Source organism: Hyposmocoma kahamanoa, unplaced genomic scaffold, assembly GCF_003589595.1.
Source record: "Hyposmocoma kahamanoa isolate Upper Pololo Valley unplaced genomic scaffold, ASM358959v1 87, whole genome shotgun sequence".
Lineage (NCBI taxonomy): Eukaryota > Metazoa > Arthropoda > Insecta > Lepidoptera > Cosmopterigidae > Hyposmocoma > Hyposmocoma kahamanoa.
The window spans coordinates 19,303,696-19,327,002 of NW_020654422.1; the positions used below are offsets into that span (position 1 = coordinate 19,303,696).

The 23,307-nt window shown below is 36.7% G+C and overlaps 1 protein-coding gene across 1 annotated transcript in view; it reads left to right on the top strand.

The window, feature by feature from the left end:
* LOC113235416 (monocarboxylate transporter 1-like) overlaps positions 1-17,539 on the top strand; it is a 48,010-nt gene extending 30,471 nt beyond the window's left edge. The window contains exons 4-9 of the mRNA XM_026471098.1: positions 3,981-4,244; positions 7,976-8,126; positions 8,688-8,835; positions 9,493-9,637; positions 14,960-15,148; positions 17,066-17,539. Of these exons, the coding sequence (XP_026326883.1) occupies positions 3,981-4,244; positions 7,976-8,126; positions 8,688-8,835; positions 9,493-9,637; positions 14,960-15,148; positions 17,066-17,199 (1,031 nt within the window). The 3' untranslated portion in view covers positions 17,200-17,539. The remainder of the gene's footprint in view (positions 1-3,980; positions 4,245-7,975; positions 8,127-8,687; positions 8,836-9,492; positions 9,638-14,959; positions 15,149-17,065) is intronic.
* The last annotated feature ends 5,768 nt before the right edge of the window (positions 17,540-23,307 follow it).

The following is a 23,307-nucleotide window of genomic DNA, read 5'->3' on the forward strand; positions in this document are numbered from 1 at the left end:
GTGTGTGTGTGTGTGTGTGTGTGTGTGTGTGTGTGTGTGTGTGTGTGTGGGTGTGTGTGTGTGTGTTTGCTTGCTCGGGCGCGAGACAAGTTATTAGGTAAAGTCTATTTCAATAGAATTGAGAGTAAACGTAAACAAACCAGTTGGATTAAAATTCTGAAGAAATCACTCACTATATGGAATAAGTAACACTTTTATGTGTATTTTGTAGGTTTCCACTAGATATCTCACCACTTTTTCCAACAATATTCGTTTGTTATGCATTATAAAATCATAATTGAAAAATCTTCGCCGAAAACTGAGATTGATTTGACAATCCATAGTCTAGAATGTCTATGGTTGCATAGGGATGTACGGAAAAAAGTTCAATTGAGTGAATCATAGTTTGAGTAAGTGATTGCCTCAAGAGTCACCAGAAACTTACGTCTTGAAGTCATTTGACCAACTCTTATTTCTGTACCGCTTACAAACGATTTAGCGACTTGTTAACTATCAAGTATTTTCATAATTTTCTGTATTTAACTGATAGCTTCTAACTTTTAAACAATAAATGTCAATAATCGTAAATAAAGAAACGTTTTTATATGTATCACCTTCAATCAATTTACAACGGTCAAATGCGCGGAATTCACTTGATGTTAGTCCAACAGATTCAATTGATCGATCTGATTCATTCAATAATTGATTAGTAAATTACTCTACAATTGCCCATCACTAAACCGACTATGGTCGGGTCAATGCACTCAATGTTTACCTTTACTCTCAATTCATTTGAAACAGGGTATAGTACATATTTTATAACTATGTTAATATTTCAAGTACTCTTTCGGTTTCGTCGTAATTCTGTACCTTAAGCCATTTAGTTATTTTAGTTTTGTTTGTGTTTTTACATGCATTTACTATATTTAATTTTTTATTTATAAAATTGTACAATCTCCCACTCCTAAAATGATAAAACCTCGAAGCAAAGGAAGTACAAACCTTATTTGTCTTACATACTGCATAGGATCTTCTAGCCGTGGATACTCTAATGTAGTTATCAATACGTATATTAGAGTGTTGTCGAAGTACCGTGTGCAGAATATAAATTTGACGAACAGAGAGAACATCTGCATCGTGATAAAGTTGCGTCGTTGGAAATCTTCGCGGCTTAAACAAGCATACTTTCAGCGACACTCTCTGTGCTCTTTCCAATTCCATCATCGCAGACATAGTGGCTCCACCCCAGGATGTAATGCAATATGATATGATAGATTGCGCCAGTGCCAGATATACCATTCTCATAAGTCTGCTATCAGCAATATAACGAAGCTGTTTGAAGATGTAAATCAATTTCCTTAGTCTCCGTGCAACCTCGCGAATGTGTATATTGAATCTGAGGTTGTTGTCAAATATAACACCAAGATATTTTATATTTTGGGTGCAAGTAATGAGGGGACAGTCACACATACCAGTTGAAGAATTGGAACATTTATGCGCTATTAATGGCATATGGATAGGCAAAGAAACAGCGTTTTTTATTGTAAATACTACGTACCTAGTTTTTTCCGCATTTAATGTTAAGCAGTTTCTAGTAAGCCAAGTAGTAACACTATCAAATCCGCTCTGAGCTAAGGAATGAAGCTCATCCCAACTATCAGCATAAAAGGTGAGGGTAGTGTCATCTGCATAGGAAGCGATTCTGCAGTTTTTTATATTTAGTTGGCAAAGATCATTGATGTAGCAAAGAAAGAGGGTAGGACCGATTATACTATCTTGCGGTACACCATATTTAATTGGTAGATAGTCACTGAAGTGATCACCCACCCTCACACACTGTGATCTATTACACAGATAGTCAGAGAACAAAGATAGTTGTACTCCTCTAATTCCCATCTCACATAGCTTTTGAATTAGGTGGGGTAAAGAGACTGTGTCAAAGGCTTTTGCCAAATCAAGAAACACTGTAAGACATTTTTGTTTTTGGTCAATTTTTTTTGATACGAAGTCCGTAAAGTCATGTACCGCATCATCTGTAGACTTCCCGGTTCTGAAGCCATATTGAGTTTTAGCAAGTAAGTTTTTCTGTTCGAGGTATTTAGTCAATCTTTTATTGATTATTCGTTCGAAAACTTTAGAAAGTGTCGTAAGAATAGAAATTGATCTGTAATTATTAACACAGCCTCTATCGCCCCCCTTAAATATGGGATAAACTATGGACCTCTTCAGTGCATCGGGAAACACTCCACCCGTGAGACAGCGATTAATGATATCAGTGAGAACTGGTGTTATTAAGTGTGATATAGCTTTTAATACTTTAGCACTGATTCCGTCCCAACCAGGAGAACAATCACTTTTCAGCTGCAAAATGGTACGTTCCACTTCTTCACAATCACAAGATAAAAGAACAAATGAATGTAATGCTCCATTAGAAACATTTTGCAGATCTGTAGGTGTCGATGTAAGCCTTTCGGCCAAGTTCCCACCAATAGTAACAAAGAAGTCATTAATTTTATTTACTGCAATTTTAGGGGTACTGTAACCAAGTAACAATTCAGTGGGGATAATTTTTTGGGTATCACTATTTGTAACCTTTTTGATGGAATCCCATAGTTTTTTGGAATTATTACTTGCCATGAGCAGCTGATCCCTCTCGTACTGTCTTTTGAGCCTTTTTAATAAATTGTTACAATAATTCCTATATCTTCTATAGCTGGTGGCCAGTATATCGTTGTTAGGATTTAATCTGACTTTAATATGCATACGATCTCTGTTACGGATACATCTGAGCAAGCCTGTTGTGATCCAAGGCTTAATCGTTACTTTATTACGAGGCACTGTAATGTTAATAGAGTTCATAATTATCTGAGACATATATTTAATGAAAATATTAAGAGCTATCTATGATGTGTTTAGGAACAACATTAAATTCAAATTCAAATTCAAAATAATCTTTATTTCATAGGTAAGCATTATTACACTTGAAATCGTCACAATGGTTAAACTCTACCGCTCATTCGTAAGGCAGATTCCCCTGAGAAGAATGAGCAAGAAACTCTAGGGGTTGCTCTTTGTAAATAACATTTACAATATTTTGTTTTTATTTGAAACATCAGAGATCGAGACTACCTCCATGAGCTAAACGGGTTACTACCACGGATTTTTGTCATCCAAGTACGCAGAAGTTGTATAATAACCTTTAGTACAAAGTTTTTGTTTCACTATAGTTTTAAACCTCGTGAAAGGCAAATTTTGTATATCAACCGGAATCTTGTTATAGAAGCGTATACATTGCCCCTTAAATTATTTTTTGACTTTGTGAAGACGACTATCAAGAAAAGCTAGTTTATTTCTATTCCTCGTATTAATGTTATGTCTGTCACTATTTTTCATAAATAAATTACTATTCCTTTTAACATAAATTACATTTTCATAAATGTACTGTGAGGCTAGTGTAAGAATGTTAATTTCCTTAAACTTATCTCTCAAAGATACTTTGGGGCCCAGATTGTAAATTGCTCTAACTGCACGATTCTGCAGGACAAAGATTCTATTGATATGGGCGGCATTACCCCAAAGCAAAATACTACTATATAATAACATGCTGTTACGACTGGCGAAATGGCGGCAAATAAAACTTTTGTCACGCATGTCACACAACCGTAGTTTTTATTTAATTCATAGACAAAGTAGAATCGGCCCCAACTATCGTATTGTTCGATACCAAGTAACGTATGAAATTTGTCAAAATTGTTTGCTATTGACATTTCATTTCGAATCTTCAATCTTCATCTCGACGGATATTAGAATTGTTATGTTTTTCAGAGATGTTCGAAAGACGTGAAAATGTTATTATTCTGCAATAATAACATTTTCACAGATAAGAAATTTGTTATAACAAAACAGTTTATCTTTATGCTGGTCGTAATTTGCGGTTTTTTAACACATCATAGAGGGTTTATGATATGTGTGTAAATAAATACATTTAATAACTATTTCAGGAGCAGGATTTGGTGTAATGATCCCAGTGAGTTTGACAGCGTTCAACTGCTACTTTAATAAGAAACGTACAGCCATGATGAGTGCAAACCAGTCGATGAGCTCGCTGGCGTCCATAACCTTTCCTATGCTGGTGACGCTTCTTTTATCCGAATACGGGTTTAGATGGACCTTGATTTTAATAATGGCCTTGGATTTACATTTAGTGTTAGCTATGTTAGTCATGCATCCTGTTGAATGGTATTTAATTAAGGGTACTGAAGCTGGTAAGTAAATTTGTTGGAACTTTAATTGTTTTGTAAATGAATATTGTTTAATTTCCGTGACAAACATTATTGTCAGTATTTCATTGCCGAAATATACTTGTTATTTCTGCCTCATTTAACAAGAAACCGTCATTTTTGTTCCCGACTTTAGTGTCCAACTCTATTAGTCTTCGTAATTTATAAATTAGTTACACTACTAAATAAGTTTAGTGTAGGTGATGGGTACGCTTTATAGCCCGAATTTTGATAAAATGGAATGATGAGAAATGAGAAATGAGAAATTTCTCATGTGAGCTGTTGTTATTTGATACTTTATGAGAAATATTTCTTAAAACTTTATTAGAGTTAGTAAAGAAGCCAAAAGATAGATTGCCGCATTTCCCAGTTGTTAGGGTTTTAACAATATGTGAATAAAGACTACATTTCAAACACAGACATTTTCGTGAAATGTTACATGTAAGAAGCAGATAGATACATCAAGTCAAAGTCAAAGTTAAAGATAATTAAGTTAAATTTTTAAAGTAAAAAAAAAATTTAGTTAAAGATATAAGCACATATTTACAGAGATAAACAAAATGAACGTAGATGATTTCATATAGTTTAAATGTTGTGGGATCTTTTTCTCATTTCTCATGGATTATCCTTGGAGATAATTTACGATGACTTTCTAGTCACCATCCAAATGTTTTCGTGGTCCGTGGTGCAGCCCGCGCCATGCGACTCGCGAAAATGCGCCGTGGGACGAGGGCCACCCGAGCTCGCCCGTGGTTACGCATGATTGCCTGTTCGGATCCGCTGCTGGCCAGTACTTTCGCGAGCTCGCCCGTATAAATCGGCGCGTTTATAATTACAGGCCGTGAGAAGCCTTTAGGTATCATACAAAGACTCCAAATTTGGTAGGTAGGTAGATAAAAAATTGGTAGGTCTTAGGCACAATAAGATTTCCGAAAGAATTTTGAAGATTGCTTGAGTAGCTACGCTTGACATTCGACATTTTATTCGAAACACGAGGCGATGGCGATGCGCGGTGAGGGATATCTCAATCTGTAGGGCTAACACCACAGAGATAAAGCGCGGGATACTGCTATTTACGCCTTATATTACGCCTTGTCGTGTTAGCCCTACTGGGGTCGTAGTTCTTTCCTCCTTCAGCGGCTTGCGTAGAGCCTATGTGTTACGGCTATTGTTCCTAGGACCGCACCACGCGTGTCCCGGCGTATACCAACTATACTGGTAATAAATGTAATTTTCTCAAACATGCTCGGAAATGTTTGCATTACTTTCAAAAAATGAACACTGTAAAGGCCCATTTAGATGGGGAGAGTTTCTCGCACGCTTCGAGACGAAAACTCGTAGGCGATTCTCGTAAGCAATAATCGCCATAAGATTATCGTATCATAATGTTTACATTCAGGCAAGAACTAAAATCTCGCCTACGATTATGTCATACGAGACTCGTAAGCAACTTAATCGCCTCCTCGACTGTTTACACGGAGAAATATGTAGTAAGGAGATTCTTGCTTACGAGTTTTCGACTTGTCTAAACACGATCTCGTATGACATTTTTTCAAGTTCATACGATTATCGTACAAATCGGTTCGAACCGTTTTGAGTGCGAGAATTGCCATTCGAGTTCAGTGATTACTGCGGTATTGACTATGGATATATCGAAATGACGCAAAAATCATTCAAATTTGGAACTGCTGATAATATTAAGTTCATTGCACTGTATAGAAATATAATTTTGATTTATCATTTTTTTTTTTAATTATATAACTACTGACACAAACAAAACTGACAATTATGATAAATTTATAGGGCGAGTGAGTGCGTGCATGCGTGCGTGCGCGCGGGCGTGCGTGCGTGCGTGAGTGAGTGGTGAGTGAGTGAGTGAGTGAGTGATGAGTGAGTGGTGAGTGAGTGAGTGAGTGAGTGATGAGTGAGTGAGTGAGTGAGGGGTGAGTGAGTCAGTGAGTGGTGAGTGAGTGGCTGAATGAGTGAGTGTGTGAGTGGTTAGTGAGTGAGTTGTGAGTGAGTGAGTGAGTGAATGAGTGAGTGAGTGTGTGAGTGGTTAGTGAGTGAGTAATTTGTGAGTGTGTGGGTGAGTGAGTGAGTGAGTGAGTGAGTGAGTGAGTGAGTGTGTAAGTGAGTGAGTAAGTGAGTGGTGAGTGAGTGAGTGAGTGGTGAGTGAGTGAGTGAGTGAGTAGGGAGTGAGTAGGGAGTGAGTGGGGAGTTAGTGAGGAGTGTTTATTGAAAAGTACATTTACTTGAAAAGTCGTGTCGGCCATCTTGGATTTAGAAATAAATGCTATGTTCGTAATGAGCACCCCCAAATACCTCAAAAACGATACCCAACTTGCCATTATTTGAAAAGTGCGGGCACGACTTTTCATCCTGGATTTAGAAAGGAGTGCCATATTCGTTACGAGAGCACCCTAAATACTATATTGCCCACGCTATATTCGACCACAGAGGCACTCACTCACTCACCGTTATTTGAAATTTCTTTTTCGCTCTTGTTCCATTAATTCTTGTCTTAGAAAAGCAGTGATAATCAAAACACCCTCGCGCGCTGCACTCGTGGTAGAAACGGCTGGCACAGAAACTCGAAATACGATTTTTGCTTTCGAGTTCTGTTTACACGGAGACGTTATATTGAAAGGCGAAGAGATTATCGCTCACGTGGACGGTCGATAATCGCAAATGTTTAGACGAGGAAAGTTTTTTTATATTCTTTCGATAATCGTATCTTCGAGACGAGAAACTCTCTCCATCTAAATGGGCCTTAAGTTTGTCATTTATTGACCATGCGACGTCTTTCCGGCAAAGGTCTGCAAATTAAGTATGAAAATAAGTAAGAAAATCCATCTCCTGTCTCTAAACTTTCAAATCTACCTACTAATAATGAACTATGTAAATAGGAGAAAAACTCATACAGCCAACTGCCCAATGTTCATAATTGCGAGAATAATAAATCTAATCTGATAAATCTTTCATAGATTTCTCATAGATGGCGCTACGACTAAAGAGTCGTTGAAAAACCAAATACAAAGACACGACGCAAGCACATAGAAAAATTCGTGAGGTCCGCTGGCGCTGGTTCGTTCCGTGGCTTAGTTGGTATAGCGTCTGCCACGGTAAACTAGAAGACGTCGGTTCGAATCCGGCCGGTTCGAAGGAATTAATTAATATTTTTTACTTTTTCTATTATATATCTTCCTCTCTTTAGTCTTTTATTTTTTCTTCCCATTGTTTGAGAAAAATTCTATACATGCCTCGGCGGGAACGGGTACTCGTCCAGCAATCTCTTACTTCCCGGCCTCTGCAATAATGTACTATTTAAATACTAAAAGTTTAAACGGGAGTGAACAACACACGTCAAACAATTTTGACGGCCAGTAATTAGTATCCCTATCTACCGATCAGAGAGATAGGGTTTTCCGGAGAGACTACGGGTTCGACGGCAAGACCCTGGTCTTACTTGGGTACGGCGGGCGTCCGGGCCCTACTTCGGGTTATATATTCGATGAATGAGTAGTTAGAGTTGGATCCTAAAATGGTAGTGACGTAATTTAAATTTTAAACTCTACAAGACACGGGTCTAAATGTAATTATCATCATTTTATAGTACCTGCAATATTAAAAATATCTGTTTCTAAGTGCATTATTATGTGTTTATGTTGTTTACGTTTTGCGCAACTGCATGTAAGTACTCGTCTTGTGGTTTTCAGATACGTTATGTGAAGCGTTGAGTCTTAAAAAGTTAAGTTTCGACCAGGCAGCGGTGAATATGCTGTCAGATGACGACAGTGATATCGAGGTCACAGATATAAAAGAAAATAAAGGAAGACGTCGACATGAATCTATACAGAAGAGTATATTGTGAGTGCACACAACACACACGTACGCACGCACCCACATAACGTGCATTCACGTGCAAACGTACAAAGTTCACGGGCCAAAGTTTTCGTTAAATATAATTTATTTAATCCAAAATAGGCGTAATAGTTTAGCTACTGAAACTAGATGCCGCCACTTATTCTGCTTTCCTTGTCATAAATTCATAACTAACCTCAAGAGCTTTAAATAGTAAAGATATAAGTGACACTGCCACTGCACCCGTCATGACATAAATTGGCAAATTGACAAGTCCCATGTGCCTGATATAATAATTTCATCAGCATCCTTATCTTAATGCTCACATTATCCCTTGGTGTCAGAAATAGGTAAGGTGGCAGTACTTTCTTGGACGAACTCTTTCACAAGGAGCTTTACGGGTACTAATGAGATTTTGAGAAATTAAGTGAGCTCCCTTGATATGGAGCGTCCTCAGATATTCTGCACCTATAAGCCTGGGACCAGCGGCCCCAGTGGTAAAACCTTGTTTATTTGACAACCTTTTAAACGATTGTCGTTGATTTTACTTTTAAACGTTATTTTCAGAAAAATCATATACGAGAATGTAGACGTGGATCTGTTGAAAGATCCACGTTTTGTGAGCACTTTAGTGGGATTGGGCTTTACTTTCGTCTCTGACGTCACCTATCTGGCTATGGAGCCAATACTACTGTTCTCGTATGGATTCAGCGAGGTGATACATTTTTTGTGTTTATACCACGTTGTTTAGCGCTAAGGGAAACTTGAAGAGCCCTAGTATATTTTAATCTCTCAAATTGAAAAAAAGTCAGCTGTTCTATATAAACACATTGCACGTTGTAGTGCACTTTGATGTCTTAGGCAGAAGAAGATCAGTGTAGAACCTTATATGGGACTGGTGACGTAACGCGAGAGAAATTGAAAATTAATGACTTAAAAGTACAAAGAGCCAAGGTCGAGGCTTTCTTTATTAAAGCAGCCGGGGTAAGTTGTTCACAACAAGTGATATAATCAGATAAACAAAAGAATACGAACCCACCATTTCTCAATGGATTGGTACATTGAGTGGTTACATGCCGGAAGAATTCAAGTTTGTTCTACAAGTGCAGTGAGAAAACTTGCTTCTTAATTAAGACATAGACGGTTTGAATCCCTTGGATGGCGTATATCACCATATAAGTAAAGGTGTATATCTAAGATTAATCTCTCAGTTCGGTAGCGAGTAAAAAAGAGTAATATAGCAGGCCGGCGTCAAAAAAAAGGATGACACCGTGAGGAAACCTACGTATCAGAGAAAGTTTATAAAAACTTGTGTGGATGGTTACTATCAACTCTCACTTTTCAGTATAGTTATAGGAAACTAATTTTGTAGATGCAAGTAGCGACGTGCGTGATGGTGGGCGCCGTGGCCGATTTCTTGGCGAGATTAGGACTGGCGATATTCACGTATTTCTACACAGTGGACAGTCGGACGATTTTCTTTTTTGGTACTTGTGTCACTGTTGTTCTACGTATCGGTAAGTTAACTAACGTTTTAGTTTAAGGAAATAGATGTCCTAATTATTAATACAAAGATCCAACTCAAAGAAAAAATTCTTCGATCCGACAGGACTTGAACCTATGTCCACGCTGTACCTAAGCGTTGTTCTGCCAACTGAACTACAGGGCGACGAAATTATTCTATACATATATTATAGATCTTTGTACTGGGTTTTTTCGTCTTTCAACGCCGTAAGCGACATCTTGTGAGAGATTTATAAACCTTTTCACTCAGTCAGTGCCTTCACAGCTACCACAAGTTGATGTTGATGTCGCTTTTTAATAAAATACCTTTTAGAATTTCCAGGTTATTTGCCAAGTTCAAGTCCTACCGCGCCGGGTCAAAGGAATTTTTCTTTATGTTCGATCTTTGTATTAATAATTATAAGAAACTAGTGGAGTTATTTATTATGTGTCTAAGTTTAAACGTAGACAAATGTTTGATGTAATGACGTGAGCGATTGGCGACACGCGCTACCGACCCCCTGGGCTCCAAGTCTGCTAATTTTGAATCATCTCTGTTTCCTGTCGATAGTGTCAGTGCTAGGATTTTGTACGTTTGGTATTCTGCAGTTCAGAGTAGCGGCTTGTCAGTGGCTAGCATCGAGTATATAACCAGAAATAGAGACGAAAGAAGGGCCATACAACCCTGGCAACTCATCGGGCAAATTGGTCTTATATCACTTTTAAATATCAGTTCTCGTTTGCACTGAAATCACAAATTAAAAAGCTGAAATAGTACAGCGCCAACAACTGACCTGTGTGTACAAACATATTCTGTATTTATTGTAGTAATAAAGATAATATCTCTAACAATGGAGGCTGTTCCATTCGGTGGTGTGGGAAACAGCGAAACATCTAATTACGAAACAAACGGAATCACATTTCATCGGTAATTAAATATTAAATATGTATGTTTCGACCATTAGAGCAAAGCTCAAGTTAAACTGATCGATTTCAAGTGAAACAATTGACGACACCCGTCAATTGTTTGAAATTCGGGCTGCCCAATCGGAGGGCAATTGTCACCGTAATGATATGGCAGAATAGTTTTCAAACAAATCAAATGACATTTCGTCTCTATTTTTGGTTATATACTCGATGGTGGCTAGCCATTGAGCTACGTGTGGCGCACTATAAGTTTCTGGAATGAATAAGAAAAAAAGCACTATAAATGGTGAGAAATTAATTTATTGTTTCTCAAAATTTTCTTCGTTAACGTTAATGCACTTTTTCATACGAATGAACCAATTTTGAAAACATTTATGCCACTCCTCCGTGCTAATCTCTGAAACATATTTTTTATACTCTTCGACAGTCTCTTCAGGTGATGAAAATCGTTGACCGCGTAACTGGTTTTAATTTTTGGAAATAAATAAAAGTCACAAGGTGCCAAGGCGACTGTACGCGGGATGGCTCATAAGGTCAACGTTGTTAACCTTCAAAAATTCATTTGTCGGTCTGGCCGTGTGAGAACCGGCATTATCGTGGTGCAAGATGATACGGCGTTTATGGTTATTCTTACGGAGTTTGTCAATAACTTCCGGCAAACAAACGGTCGTGTACCAATCACTATTCACGGTACAACGATTCTCCAAAGCAACAGTAGCCACGTGTCCAGTTTTATTTAAAAAAGAAGCAATCGTCCGCTTGGAGGCACTTTGCACGCGCGTCACTTTGGTTGGTTTCGGTTATATGCCCTTACGCTCGATTTCTGCTTTGTTTTGGGATCGTAACTATAAATCCATGTTTCGTCACCTGTTACTATGTCCCACACCAAATTTGACTTGACTTTTTTCCCTTTATGTATGTGGCCAGTTCCGGAAACTTATAGTGCGCCCTATGTACTATTCAACTTCCATTGCAATTTTATGCAAATCTGCTCTTCAATGGCGAGTCCGTGTCACGTCAATGGGGTAGTCTACTAATATTATACATATATGTATATTTAATTAGAAGACTAAATTACTGAGCAAACGAGATAAAAATTATGTATGCATAGTAATTTCCATGGTAGGCTTAGTAAGGCAATATCAATTCAACATTTTCAGCAGGAGTAATGTTAGCGTTACTGTGTTCCGGTTTAGAAGGATAAAGGTGCTTGGTGAAATTACAGGCATATGGGAATTGTTAACTTATGTCTCAGAGTGATAGGCGCAGTGGCAGTGCAATATAACTATTACACCGTCATTTTATTACACTACCATTCCACTGACACCCTTTTGAGACCCAAACGCTTTGCGCATAACAAATATTGTTATAATTGCAATATAAACTTAGTGGATTCTCAATGGAATTATAATGGCCAGGTTTCAAGGAAATTAGCAGATTTGGGGCCCTGTTGTTTAGTGAATTTCGATAATTTGTAGACCTCGGGTGCATTCATAACATTAACATTTAAGAGTCGATCCCTCAGTTCGATTTCAAATTTTTCCCGTACTAATACGGTTCATTTTGCTTGGATCGAGCGTCAGGGACATCTGCCTTATTCCAGAATGACTTTTTTTTACAAACGAATGAAATGAAACTTCCGCTTCCAAGCACAATTTTGTAATGAAGTCTCCAATACCATTTGTGCTTTGATATTTCTATACTAGGACACTACACTGGCATAGATTCTACTAGATATGTTAGCAATTCTCCGATTCGTAACCAACAGAACTTTCTACCAAACGGTAGACACCCGTTCGCTCCACTCTTTCTTTTCGTAAGTGGCGGAAGTGTGGCAGCACGATGTCGAAGCTACCAAATCAATCACCGTACCAATTAGGATTACTTCGAATGATTCAAATAAAATTTAATAAAAATCATGACACGAAATTAAAGCCATTTGAAAACTATATATATATATACATACATACATACATACATATACTTCACGCCTTTTTCCCATCGGGGTAGGCAGAGACAACAGTCTTCCACTTGCTACGGTCCTGGCACACATCTTTCACCTCATCAACACGCATCCATGCTTTCATACACGCTCGTCGGTTAAGGGTACTCTTGACCTGGCCCTTCTTTAGGATGGCCTCAATTTGGTCATGATAAGTTCTCCTTGATCGGCCCATACCAACTTGCCCGCTCACACTCGCCTTATAAATCTGTTTCGTCACTCTTCTTTCATTCATTCTCTCTACATGTCCGAACCATCTAAGCATTCCTTTCTCTATCTTTGTCACTATATCTTCTTCCACGCCGCAACGCTCTCTTATCACACTGTTCCGTAATTTATTCATCCGAGTCACTCCAGCCGTACTCCTCAAAGCTCTCATTTCTACTGCATTAATTCTACTTTCATGCTTCTTCTGCCAAACCCAAGATTCACTACCATACATAAGTGTGTTCCTACACCCCTGTGTAGCACCCCCCCATGCACAGCCAATCGTGCCTTTTTAGACACTTTCTGGCTGCCCATGAAGGTATGCAAGGCACCATTCACCTGATACCCTGCGTTCACTCTTCTCTCAAATATATATATATATATATTATAGTACACGTGTTCTATTTACTTCACTTGATGTAATAAAAAATATTAGTATGTCTGAAGTACCTATTGTGTTTTCACACCGTAGAGTAATTAGTATATATACTCAATTTTACTATATATTTTTCCAACGTGATTGATTCAACACTTCCACTGTTATGCGAAATTAATCAAAGTCATTTGAGGTTCTATAGACTCTTAAGATAAATAATTTCTACTATTTCGGGGTCAATGATTCCGGGCATGAATTTAATCCGTGTTTTCATAAACATAAAAAAATTGTGAAGCTTTTTTGTTTCACACACTCCATTGTGAATTGCCAATTAGATTAAGGTATGGTGACAAGTATAAAATTCTCGCAAAGCGGTATTTTAGCGATCAATAGCATTTTGTTATTTTGACTAGGCAACTTTGAGACACCAAAATAACTCCATAGTGTTGGTTGAAGAAATTTCATATATTGTCGGCGTTAACGCTGACTAATTTGATTGAGACCCTCAGCATGCTGCCAAATTGTCAGGAACAATTAGCACCTTTGGTATAGTCCTATCTGCAAAATGACAAAATTTCAGGAGAGAGGTTTAAATCGGCCACTGGGTCAATGAGGATTTAAAGGACAACCTGGACAAAGAGAGGGAACGCAGGTCCCCTGGTGGCTGTCCGCTGTAACATGCTGGCCCGAAGGTTTGCAAGGTTTGCAAATTTCGCTTTTCAAAGCGTACTGCATATCATTCTACACCTGCAGCCTCTGGGTCGATTTTATAGTGAGTGCATACAGTGATCTACGGGTCCAATGTAATAAGGCATTCAGGGTTCTGTTCGGGCTGCCGAGGCGATGCAGTGCTTCGGAGATGTTGCGCCTCCATGCTAGCCCGCCTCCGCGGTAGCACCAACGGGCTCCTGAGTGTGTCCATAGACCGGTGGAACTTCCCAATGTTACAGCATTGGGTGCAGGTCCACGCCAGGATATAATTTTTGATTTTAATTTATTTTCAACCCAACTGACACTAGTTTTAAGAGAATTTGTTACTGTGGACAAGATTCCGAAATAAGTATTCGTACTTATTATTAGTAAACTTTCTACGAATAAAATTATTCGTAGCTTCTTCACGTTTAAATAGGAGAGATAAAAATATTACGTTTAAAAATAATTAGTTTATATATATCGAGTTCTTAGGTTTTCGCGATTGTTACACATAGGAAATGAAACTATTTTTCCGGATTTAAATCGCGTATATTTGTTTTTTCAAACAAACATATACTAGACATAGACTGCAGTACTAATTAATATGTTTTAGTTTATTCTAATTTATATTAATAATTAATAATAAATTAAACTTAATAAAAATTCATTCAATAAAATAATTTGTAAAGCTTAATGTAGCGTAAATTGGAATGTTTCTTTGTAAAATAAAAATAAGGTATTTAATTAATAACTATTGTAACTATAGTGAAAAAATAGGGTGGTTTGCATTAATATTAGACATAACTGGTTGAAGACTGTACCACCTCAGTCAACCGTGACCATGGGACCTGTAAAGGGCCCGAAACGTCGGTTTGTTTGAAAAAACAAATATACGCGATTTAAATCCGGAAAAATAGTTTCATTTCCTATAGTTTCATATACTTCGTTATATTTCTATGATTTTCATTTGATAAAAGCAGTTGTCGTATGATCATGTCATGTGGCTTTATTATACCAATACGAATTTCTGTCGTTAGCATTACACTGATGTCGATATATTTTTTTAATCCTTATTTTTTTAATTAGGATTAAACTAACTAACTTGTTAAAGTTTGAGTTTATAATTTCCAGCACTCGTAAGCACAAGTGACCTGTACTTCGTGTACGCCATAACCGTGATCTCCGGCCTGGTGCGGTGTACGGTCCAGGTGCTGTTCCCGCTGGTGTTGGTCACGGCAGCTCCCGATCGGTTCCCTGCTGCGCTGGCGCTGCATATTCTGTTCTCTGGGTGTTTGATGTTAATGGCTGATCCTTTGATTAGTGAGCAGTTTTTTTTTATTACGGCAATATCAATTAAAACAAGTTAGTAACCCTCCCTTATCGTATAAATGATGAAAAGTTCAACAGTGTCTTTTTACACCCGAGTACATTCCAGTGAAATCGTATTCGAAATTATCCTATGGTCGTTTTTAAGTTTTTAAGTCGGTGTAAGAAAGAAACTCCTCTCAAAAGTATTTTCCATAAGTTACCTTTGCCTGCATGTCTTAAAAATTGTTACCATCTGCTTATACATTATTTACAACAACAAAACCGAAGAAATCTAACATAAATTTATCTACATATAAAAATGAATGTATGTTTGCAAATTTATATGTTTGTCCGGGGCTCTAAGTCTGCTATTTTTCTTTAAACCAATGGCCTTTGTTCTATAGAGGCTCCACTGACAGTATATTGTAATTATGGTAATTTTGTTATTCTCCTAGCATCTATCTAGTTGGTATGGCAGTTGGGTGTGGCAGTGATGGCATTCATTCAATTACTAAGGATCGATTTTGCCGTTTAATCGTAATTTAGTTTTGAAATTAAATGCATTTTTTTATTTCAAATAATTAGTAGACTACGCCGTCGACGTACCATCGCTGTGGCCCCTTAGCAATGTTAGTGAAAATTTATAACAAGGTACCCAATAATATTAAAGCTAAAGAAAATTTAATTAAATTTAAAAAAATGTTAAAAATGTACATAATTCGAAATAATTTTTATTCACTTCAGGAATATTTCAATAATTAATTAGAATTTTATTTGTGTCACGATTGTTACCCGTTTTTACTTTCAATTTTATTTAATGTTTAGTTTCGGAGTTTTATATACTCAATTTTCATAATGCGATGTTAAATTTAATTTCAATTTTATAATATCTTTAATATGTATAATTAGCCTAATTTTAGTGTATTTAATTACTTTGTAATATAATTTAATTTATATTTAATATGGACCAATTTTATTTATTTTTTGAAAATAAATAAACTAAAATAAATTTTTAACATTGCAGCGCATCATGTTTGGTTCATAGCAACATTTTAATAACTACAAATGTACAACATGATACGCAACAAAGAATATGAATTTGAATTAGATCGCTTCGCCATTGAAGAGCAGAATACAAAAAAAATACAATGGCAGTTGAACAGTCTTAATACACAAGCTACTACTCGAATGTCAAACATACAAAATCCTGCCATTGACACGCAATCGACATACAACTAAGATGTTTTAAGATTAGCAGACTTGGTGCTCAGAATATATTCCTTTATTATTTACTTTCATGAGTTGGTGTCCTCACGCCCCAAAAGTGTTTAATATTAGACCCCACTGCTAGGTCCACACTTAGTGAAGACCGGTGTCTGAAAACAATCAACATCATAATCCACTAGCCTAATGCGGGTTGGAGACTTCACTTGTTTTAAATGGCATTGCATTGCATGCTGCACGTTCATCGTGTCAAACCAAAACACTGCAAATTACAGTATAGTGTTTTCTTATTTTCGTTACAACAATTATCATTCGGTTGCTATCGAGACAAAACAAATTTAAAACTCAATTATAATGGATAGAATGCTTTAATCTTGTAATGCACAAAGTAAATGGCATTAAAAAAAAGAAAAATTAGTATTACAGTGTATTTGCTTGATACGATAGAGCTAGTGTCACATATAAATAATGCGCAACCTACAATGCCACAGACGAAAAAATGTTAAAAATGACTTCTTAAGAATGACTTCCTCAGGGTGCGAGGCTAGGTCCACATTTATTTGTCGACTGTGAATTACCTTTTCTTTTGAATTAAGTTAGTATCTACATTTCTCTGATGTAGTTCATGTTTTTTCTACTCCTGTTTTATATTTACGAGCAGATGTTCACTGTTGATTGTGTGTATTAAAACATATTCTGTTTCAGGCGTAATCTTCGTAACTACAGGAAGCTACGTCTACTGTTTCCTCGCAATGAGCGTGAGCTGTTTTATTTCTGTCGTGCTGTGGACGGTCGAGTACTTTGTGTACCGCAAGAACAAAACCAGGAGGTGCCAGTGAGAGTCGCAAGAACAAAACCAGGCATAGACTGTGCCAGTGAGAGTTACAATGTTCCTTGTTAATAGTGAAGTTGCAGTTTAAGGTTTATTTTGATTATGTAACAATATAATGTGAACAATATGTATTTAGTAACATAATTCTCGATTTGTAAAAGTTCAGTTTGTGAATATTTAAAATTTACACTCTGCCAAATTGAACAATATCTAAGACGGAACATCGCTGTCAATTAGTGCAATGTAAAAAGTAACAGAAAAACCCGACTTCAAAAATTTATGGAATTACATCTATTTGCCAAGTTTTGTTTGGATCGGTTACCGGAAAGTGCGCGAAACCGGATTAATCTCCCTTATTGGTGTAATATTTTACTTCAAATTTAATAATATACTGAGGTACCCTCTTTCCAACAAATAAATTGGTTTCGGAGTTATCGCGTAAGTTACATACAAAACAAAATTCAGCCGAATTGAGAACCTCCTCCTTTTTTGAAATCGGTTAAAAATATCGAGTTCATAGGTTTTTCACTGTTCACTGCCGAGTTTGGTACCTTCCAAAAAAAAACGTTTTGTTAAAAAAGTTAGTACTGCTTAGTATTTTTTTTACCGTCCGTGATACATACAAGGTTTTTCATCACATTCTCGAGGAAATAAATACAATATAAATATAGTTCACAACACAACAATATCGATTTGGCAAATGGCGGGTTTTTGTTTTTTTTAATTCTTCCAATGATGATACAACTCGAACTATTTTTTTTTTACAATATCAAGTGACACCTGATGGTAAGCTACACGCCTGTCCCGAGCTTTAAATCGCAAAGATCTGAGGGGCATTGCCACTGTGCCCGTCACCTTGAGACATAACTTGACAAGTCCTAAGTGCCTGTAATTTCACCAGCACCCTTATCCTTCAAAACCGGAACATAGTAATGCTGACATTGCTGCTTGGCGACAGAAATAGATAAGGTGGCAGTACTTCCCTGGACGAACGAAGCAAACACTCATACAGCCATGATGGATTGTCAAAAAAATTGGCAAAATTTCTATACAGAAAATAATTAAAACCAATTATAAGAAATTCTTAATAATATAATTAAATACAATTAAATTTCTGTTTAGAATAACATTTTAAGCAAATGTTTTAATTTTGAAGTTATGTAACCTCCTTGCTTGAATTTGAACCTGGCCTGAAGGAAGAATGTCGTGTTACAAATAAAGAAATTTTCTTGGCTGTAATGGAATAAAATGGCCTGTTGGTTTTATTTGGGGCTTTCCAGTCAAGTTAGCCGTCATTCAATCATACCATTTCCGAGCCAGTGTGAAGAAAGCCAACTACCGGCTTGGGGACTTCACAGGTTTTCTGAGGATTGTGAACGTTCTTCGACGTGCAGTGGAGCTTCTTGTGAACAAGCCAAGTCCAAGCAGTAATGAGAGCGTTATTGCGATCACGTGCATGACATTACAGGCACATACGACTTAACAACTTTAGTCTCAGGGTGATGGGCGCAGTGGCAACGTTTCAAAACTTTGCGATTTAAAGCTCTGCGTGGCACTGCATCTGTTGACAGGCGTGTCTTCCAACCAGGCGAACAATTTGTCAATTCCGTTACCCTTGTTTTGGTGTATAAATTTCGTTCTTAAGTAATTTTCACATTTTTTTGCAATTAGGTGCGTCTTTCACTGTAAGTGGGCTATGTAATAATAATAATATAATAATAATGCACACACTCAACATAGTACACTACAACATGTAGTACTCAATTGCCATGAGATATGCCTTAGAGTTAGTAAGAAAAACAAATGGCGTCATTATTACATTATCAAGCATTTATTTTAAGAAATCACAATGTATTAAACTAAGTATTATTAGGTATATATAGATATCTAAGTATTTATTATAAATGACTTTCATTATTTTTAAACCCTCTTTCGAATTAACAATTTGATATTTAATTAACTACACACACCAGCACCTTTAGCGGAACAAGTGAAAATATAAAATAATAACGTTTATATTTAAATAAATAAGAAGTATAACAGCATAAAGTAACAATTAAGTTAACATCATTTAACATCGACTAAGTCTTCCTTCTTTTCTTGAAAATAATCGAAATTAAAATACTGCATTATTTTTAAGATTTTATGACAAAGCAGAGATTGCTGAAAATTAATCAAATTGTAACAGTTTAACATTGATTAAATAAAATAAATAAATAACGCACACACTCATAGCCCCGCACTAGGAATACCCTGTGTCGCGGGTGCCATGGACACACACATAGAACACCACAAATTACACCCAAACTGACGAAAAAAATACATGTAGGTCATACAAATATTTCTCCCGGCCCGAGAATTGAACCAGGGACCTTTGCGTGGCAGACCAGCATGGTAACCGTTCGGCCACTAAGGCAGTTAAGTAAAATTTAATAAATAAATAAAAAAAGACTAAAGTTTACGAAATTCACAAGAACGCCAAATCAATCACTCGACGAACCTGTATTAGTAGGAAATTAAAACAAATGAATGAAAAAAAATGACAGTCGCTATTTTTATTTTCTAATTTAATCTGAAATAAAAAAGTAATATACCAAGCGAGATTTTTGAAAAAACACTTCAATGTTCCGCTAAATATACCGGTGAGTGTATTATAAGGTCTTGAAGATCTAATACATAACTGTAGGTGAGGGGCAAAGGATTTTATAGTCCATACATTGGTATTTAAATGTTTTTACAAACAGTGCTTTAGAATGGTAAAAATCACGCAATGGTAAATTACATTAAATTGTATCATCGTTTGTTTTTTTTTTACATATTTTTTCTACTCCTGTACTTGAATCTGTCAATTATAATTTCTTAAAACCATATCACAAAGACGCCCTTTTTACTTCTGAACCAAAATTCTATTGTCTATGATACTCGCTACTGAACTGAAAAATTTGAATATAGTACGCAGAGCTGTGGTGAGTTTCAAAAAAAGAATGCCGTATTTTTGCTAATTAAAAAAGTTTCCTTAAACGCGTCATTGTGTTCCTAAACAGAATAATGTCACTGTATTCGTGAAATTATTATAATTAAAATTATTTTACTAAATAATATCTCAAAACCTTACACAACAGGTACAAATGTGTAACCATTTTGGCGAAAAAGAACTATTTAAAAACAATATAAAATATGACGCTCGATACTAAAACGCTCTACTGCCTCCTGATTGGTTAAAATAAAACGGTAGGGACTCTGCCAATCACGGACACTTCTATTTTATCTCTTAGGTTTTTTGTTTTGTAGCGTTTGCTTGGTTTTCATGTGATTTTATTGTCGTGGATTGTTAACAAAATAATCTTTAAAAATTGGTTGTGTCCTTATTTTATTTGCAGAAAAAGTATTGTATGCAGTCATAATATTGCATAATTACGTCTTAAAATCTCGTAAACACGGTACTCGACTTTAATAACCCTCATTATGCAACGATTCCATAAAATATTATTATTTATCCTTTATTTTTATGTTTAGTGCGTAATTAAGAGCCTTATTCTCTTTAAAACGCTCTGTAGTTCAAATTGCAATTTGACACTTAAGGTTCTTTACCTTTCACCTACAGATAATATTTTTAGACATTAATTAAAATTCAAAATCATAGTGTAAGTTATAATTTTACAATATTCATACTTAGGGGAAGAAAGGGCGTATAATTAAATTGATCGAAAATTGGATATTGATAAATTTGAGTTACTTACCTATGTTACCTAAGTATAACATTCTTATTCGTCAAAATTAGATTTAAAAATGGTGATACCAAACTTACGCAAATCTTTGTTATTTAGTCATCTTATAAGGGAGTTACCATACTCGTCGACATGTAATTGCATTAAGCCGGTCAGAGAACAATCACGTCCATGCGGTAAGCGTGGTCGAGCCGAAGCGAAACGCGCAACGTCTTCATCGATCTTATTGCATGGACATAGACCTTATTCTGACCGGCTCAAACCGATACCGTATTAAAAAGTGTGGTGACATTCTAAAGTCTGTATGACTCCGAAGTGTCGATATGTCAACTATCGTAACAATTATGATATCATTTAATAAAGGATGTCTAGTCTATTTCTTTAGGGTGCGTACAGATCTGGAGAATGCGCATTTGCGAGCGCTGTGCGCGTGTAGTGAGTGCACCTCTGTAATCACATCTCACGCAAGGCTAGCATCATGGCGCGCGAGCGGCACGCCAACAAATTGCACTACGAAATGCACGCGTGCAGCTCGCGAGCCATTCGCAACCAAATATTTGGGGTTAAAGTATGAAATTGCCGTTTTATTGCAATAGGTTCTTCGAATTTTCATAGAATCTTCATGGTTTGAGGTTTTCGAATGAAACTTTTTTCAAATGGTTTCTGCGATTTTTTATTTTTTTTTAAATTTGAAACATTTGAATATCGACTTTCAATTGTTTTTGTTATTCAATTTAGACAAGAAAGATGGATACTGCGAAAATTCGAGTGATTTTTGAATACGAGTTCCGACGCGGAACTAACGCGGCAGAAACAGCCCGCAATATCAATGCTGCGTTTGGAGAGGGGTCTACTAATGAACGCACCGTGCGATTTTGGTTTAAACGCTTTCGTGATGGAAATTTCGACTTAAAGAACGAGTCACGAGGAAGACCGCCCACACAGGTGAATAACGATGAATTAAGAGAGATAGTGGAAGCCGATCCTAGTCAAACTACCCAAGGAATTAGCGGCATGGTTTAACGTTACCTAACCCACAATATTGACTCACTTGCGTCAAATCAATAAAATAAAAAATACGAAAAATGGGTGCCTCATGATTTGATTGATCTGCAGAAAGAAACGCGTGTTGAAACTTGTGTTGCCTTGTTGAACCGGTACAGAAATGAAGGAATATTGGATCGAATTGTAACATGTGATGAAAAGTGGATTCTTTATGATAATCGGAAAAGAAAAATGCAATGGCTGACCCCAGGTCAAATGCCACAACAGTGTCCTAAAGCAAAACTTACCAATAAAAAGGTAATGGTAACTGTTTGGTGGTCTCAGCATGGTGTTATTCACTATAGTTTTCTCCGATCTGGTCAAGCAATAACGGCAGATGTCTATTGTGCCGAACTCCGAACCATGTTGACAAAACTAGCAGTAAAACAGCCCCGACTCATGAATCGATCTTCACCATTATTGCTCCACGACAACGCGAGACCTCACACAGCACGAGAAACCATTTTGACCCTTCAGGAACTGCAGTTAGAAACCATTCGTCATCCTCCGTATTCACCAGACCTTGCTCCAACGGACTACCATTTTTTTCGTGATTTGGACAATTATCTACGTGACAAGAAGTTTTCTTCCCAGGAGGCAGTACAAAATGCTTTCACACAGTTTGTGCAGTCTAGATCGTCGGAGTTCTATCGCAAAGGCATTAATAACCTTCCCATTAGATGGCAGCAATGTATAGATAATAATGGCAACTATTTTGATTAAATAAATTTGTTAAAAATTTAAAAAAGAAACAATTTATATTTTCAGTACAAATCGGCAATTTCATACTTTAACCCCTATTATATTCGCCACAATTGTACGCACCTTAACATAAGTACATATACACATACAAAACAAATTGAAATGATGGTGCTACATTTTAGACTTTAATATTTAGAAACTAAAGTTAAAAGTAGCAGATCACTGCAGTAAATTCAAGAACAAATTTTTTACTGTGCAACTTGTCTATGCTAATAGCGACATTTTGACTACGTAACGTTCGAAAGCGTGGCCGAAATTGAAATGAGGTTTTGAATATTTTACAGAATGTGAGTCAAGAGCACGTTAAGCTTGACACTTTGGACTTAGGACCGTTCCTGTCGCAAACTTATTGAATTCAAATCTTAAGGTAGTCACCAAACTTATCTACACGGAATTGCATTAAGCCGATCAGAAAAAAGTTTTATGTAAAAAGACGTGCGTTTCGCGTGCGGCACTGGCGGTTAAAGCGGGAGCAAAACGCCCCATGTCTCTTTCCTTCTTATGGCATGGACATTCAGCTTTTTCTCATTCCGTTTTCATAAGTGTGGTACCTATCTAAGATCGCATTCCCATTATGTCGA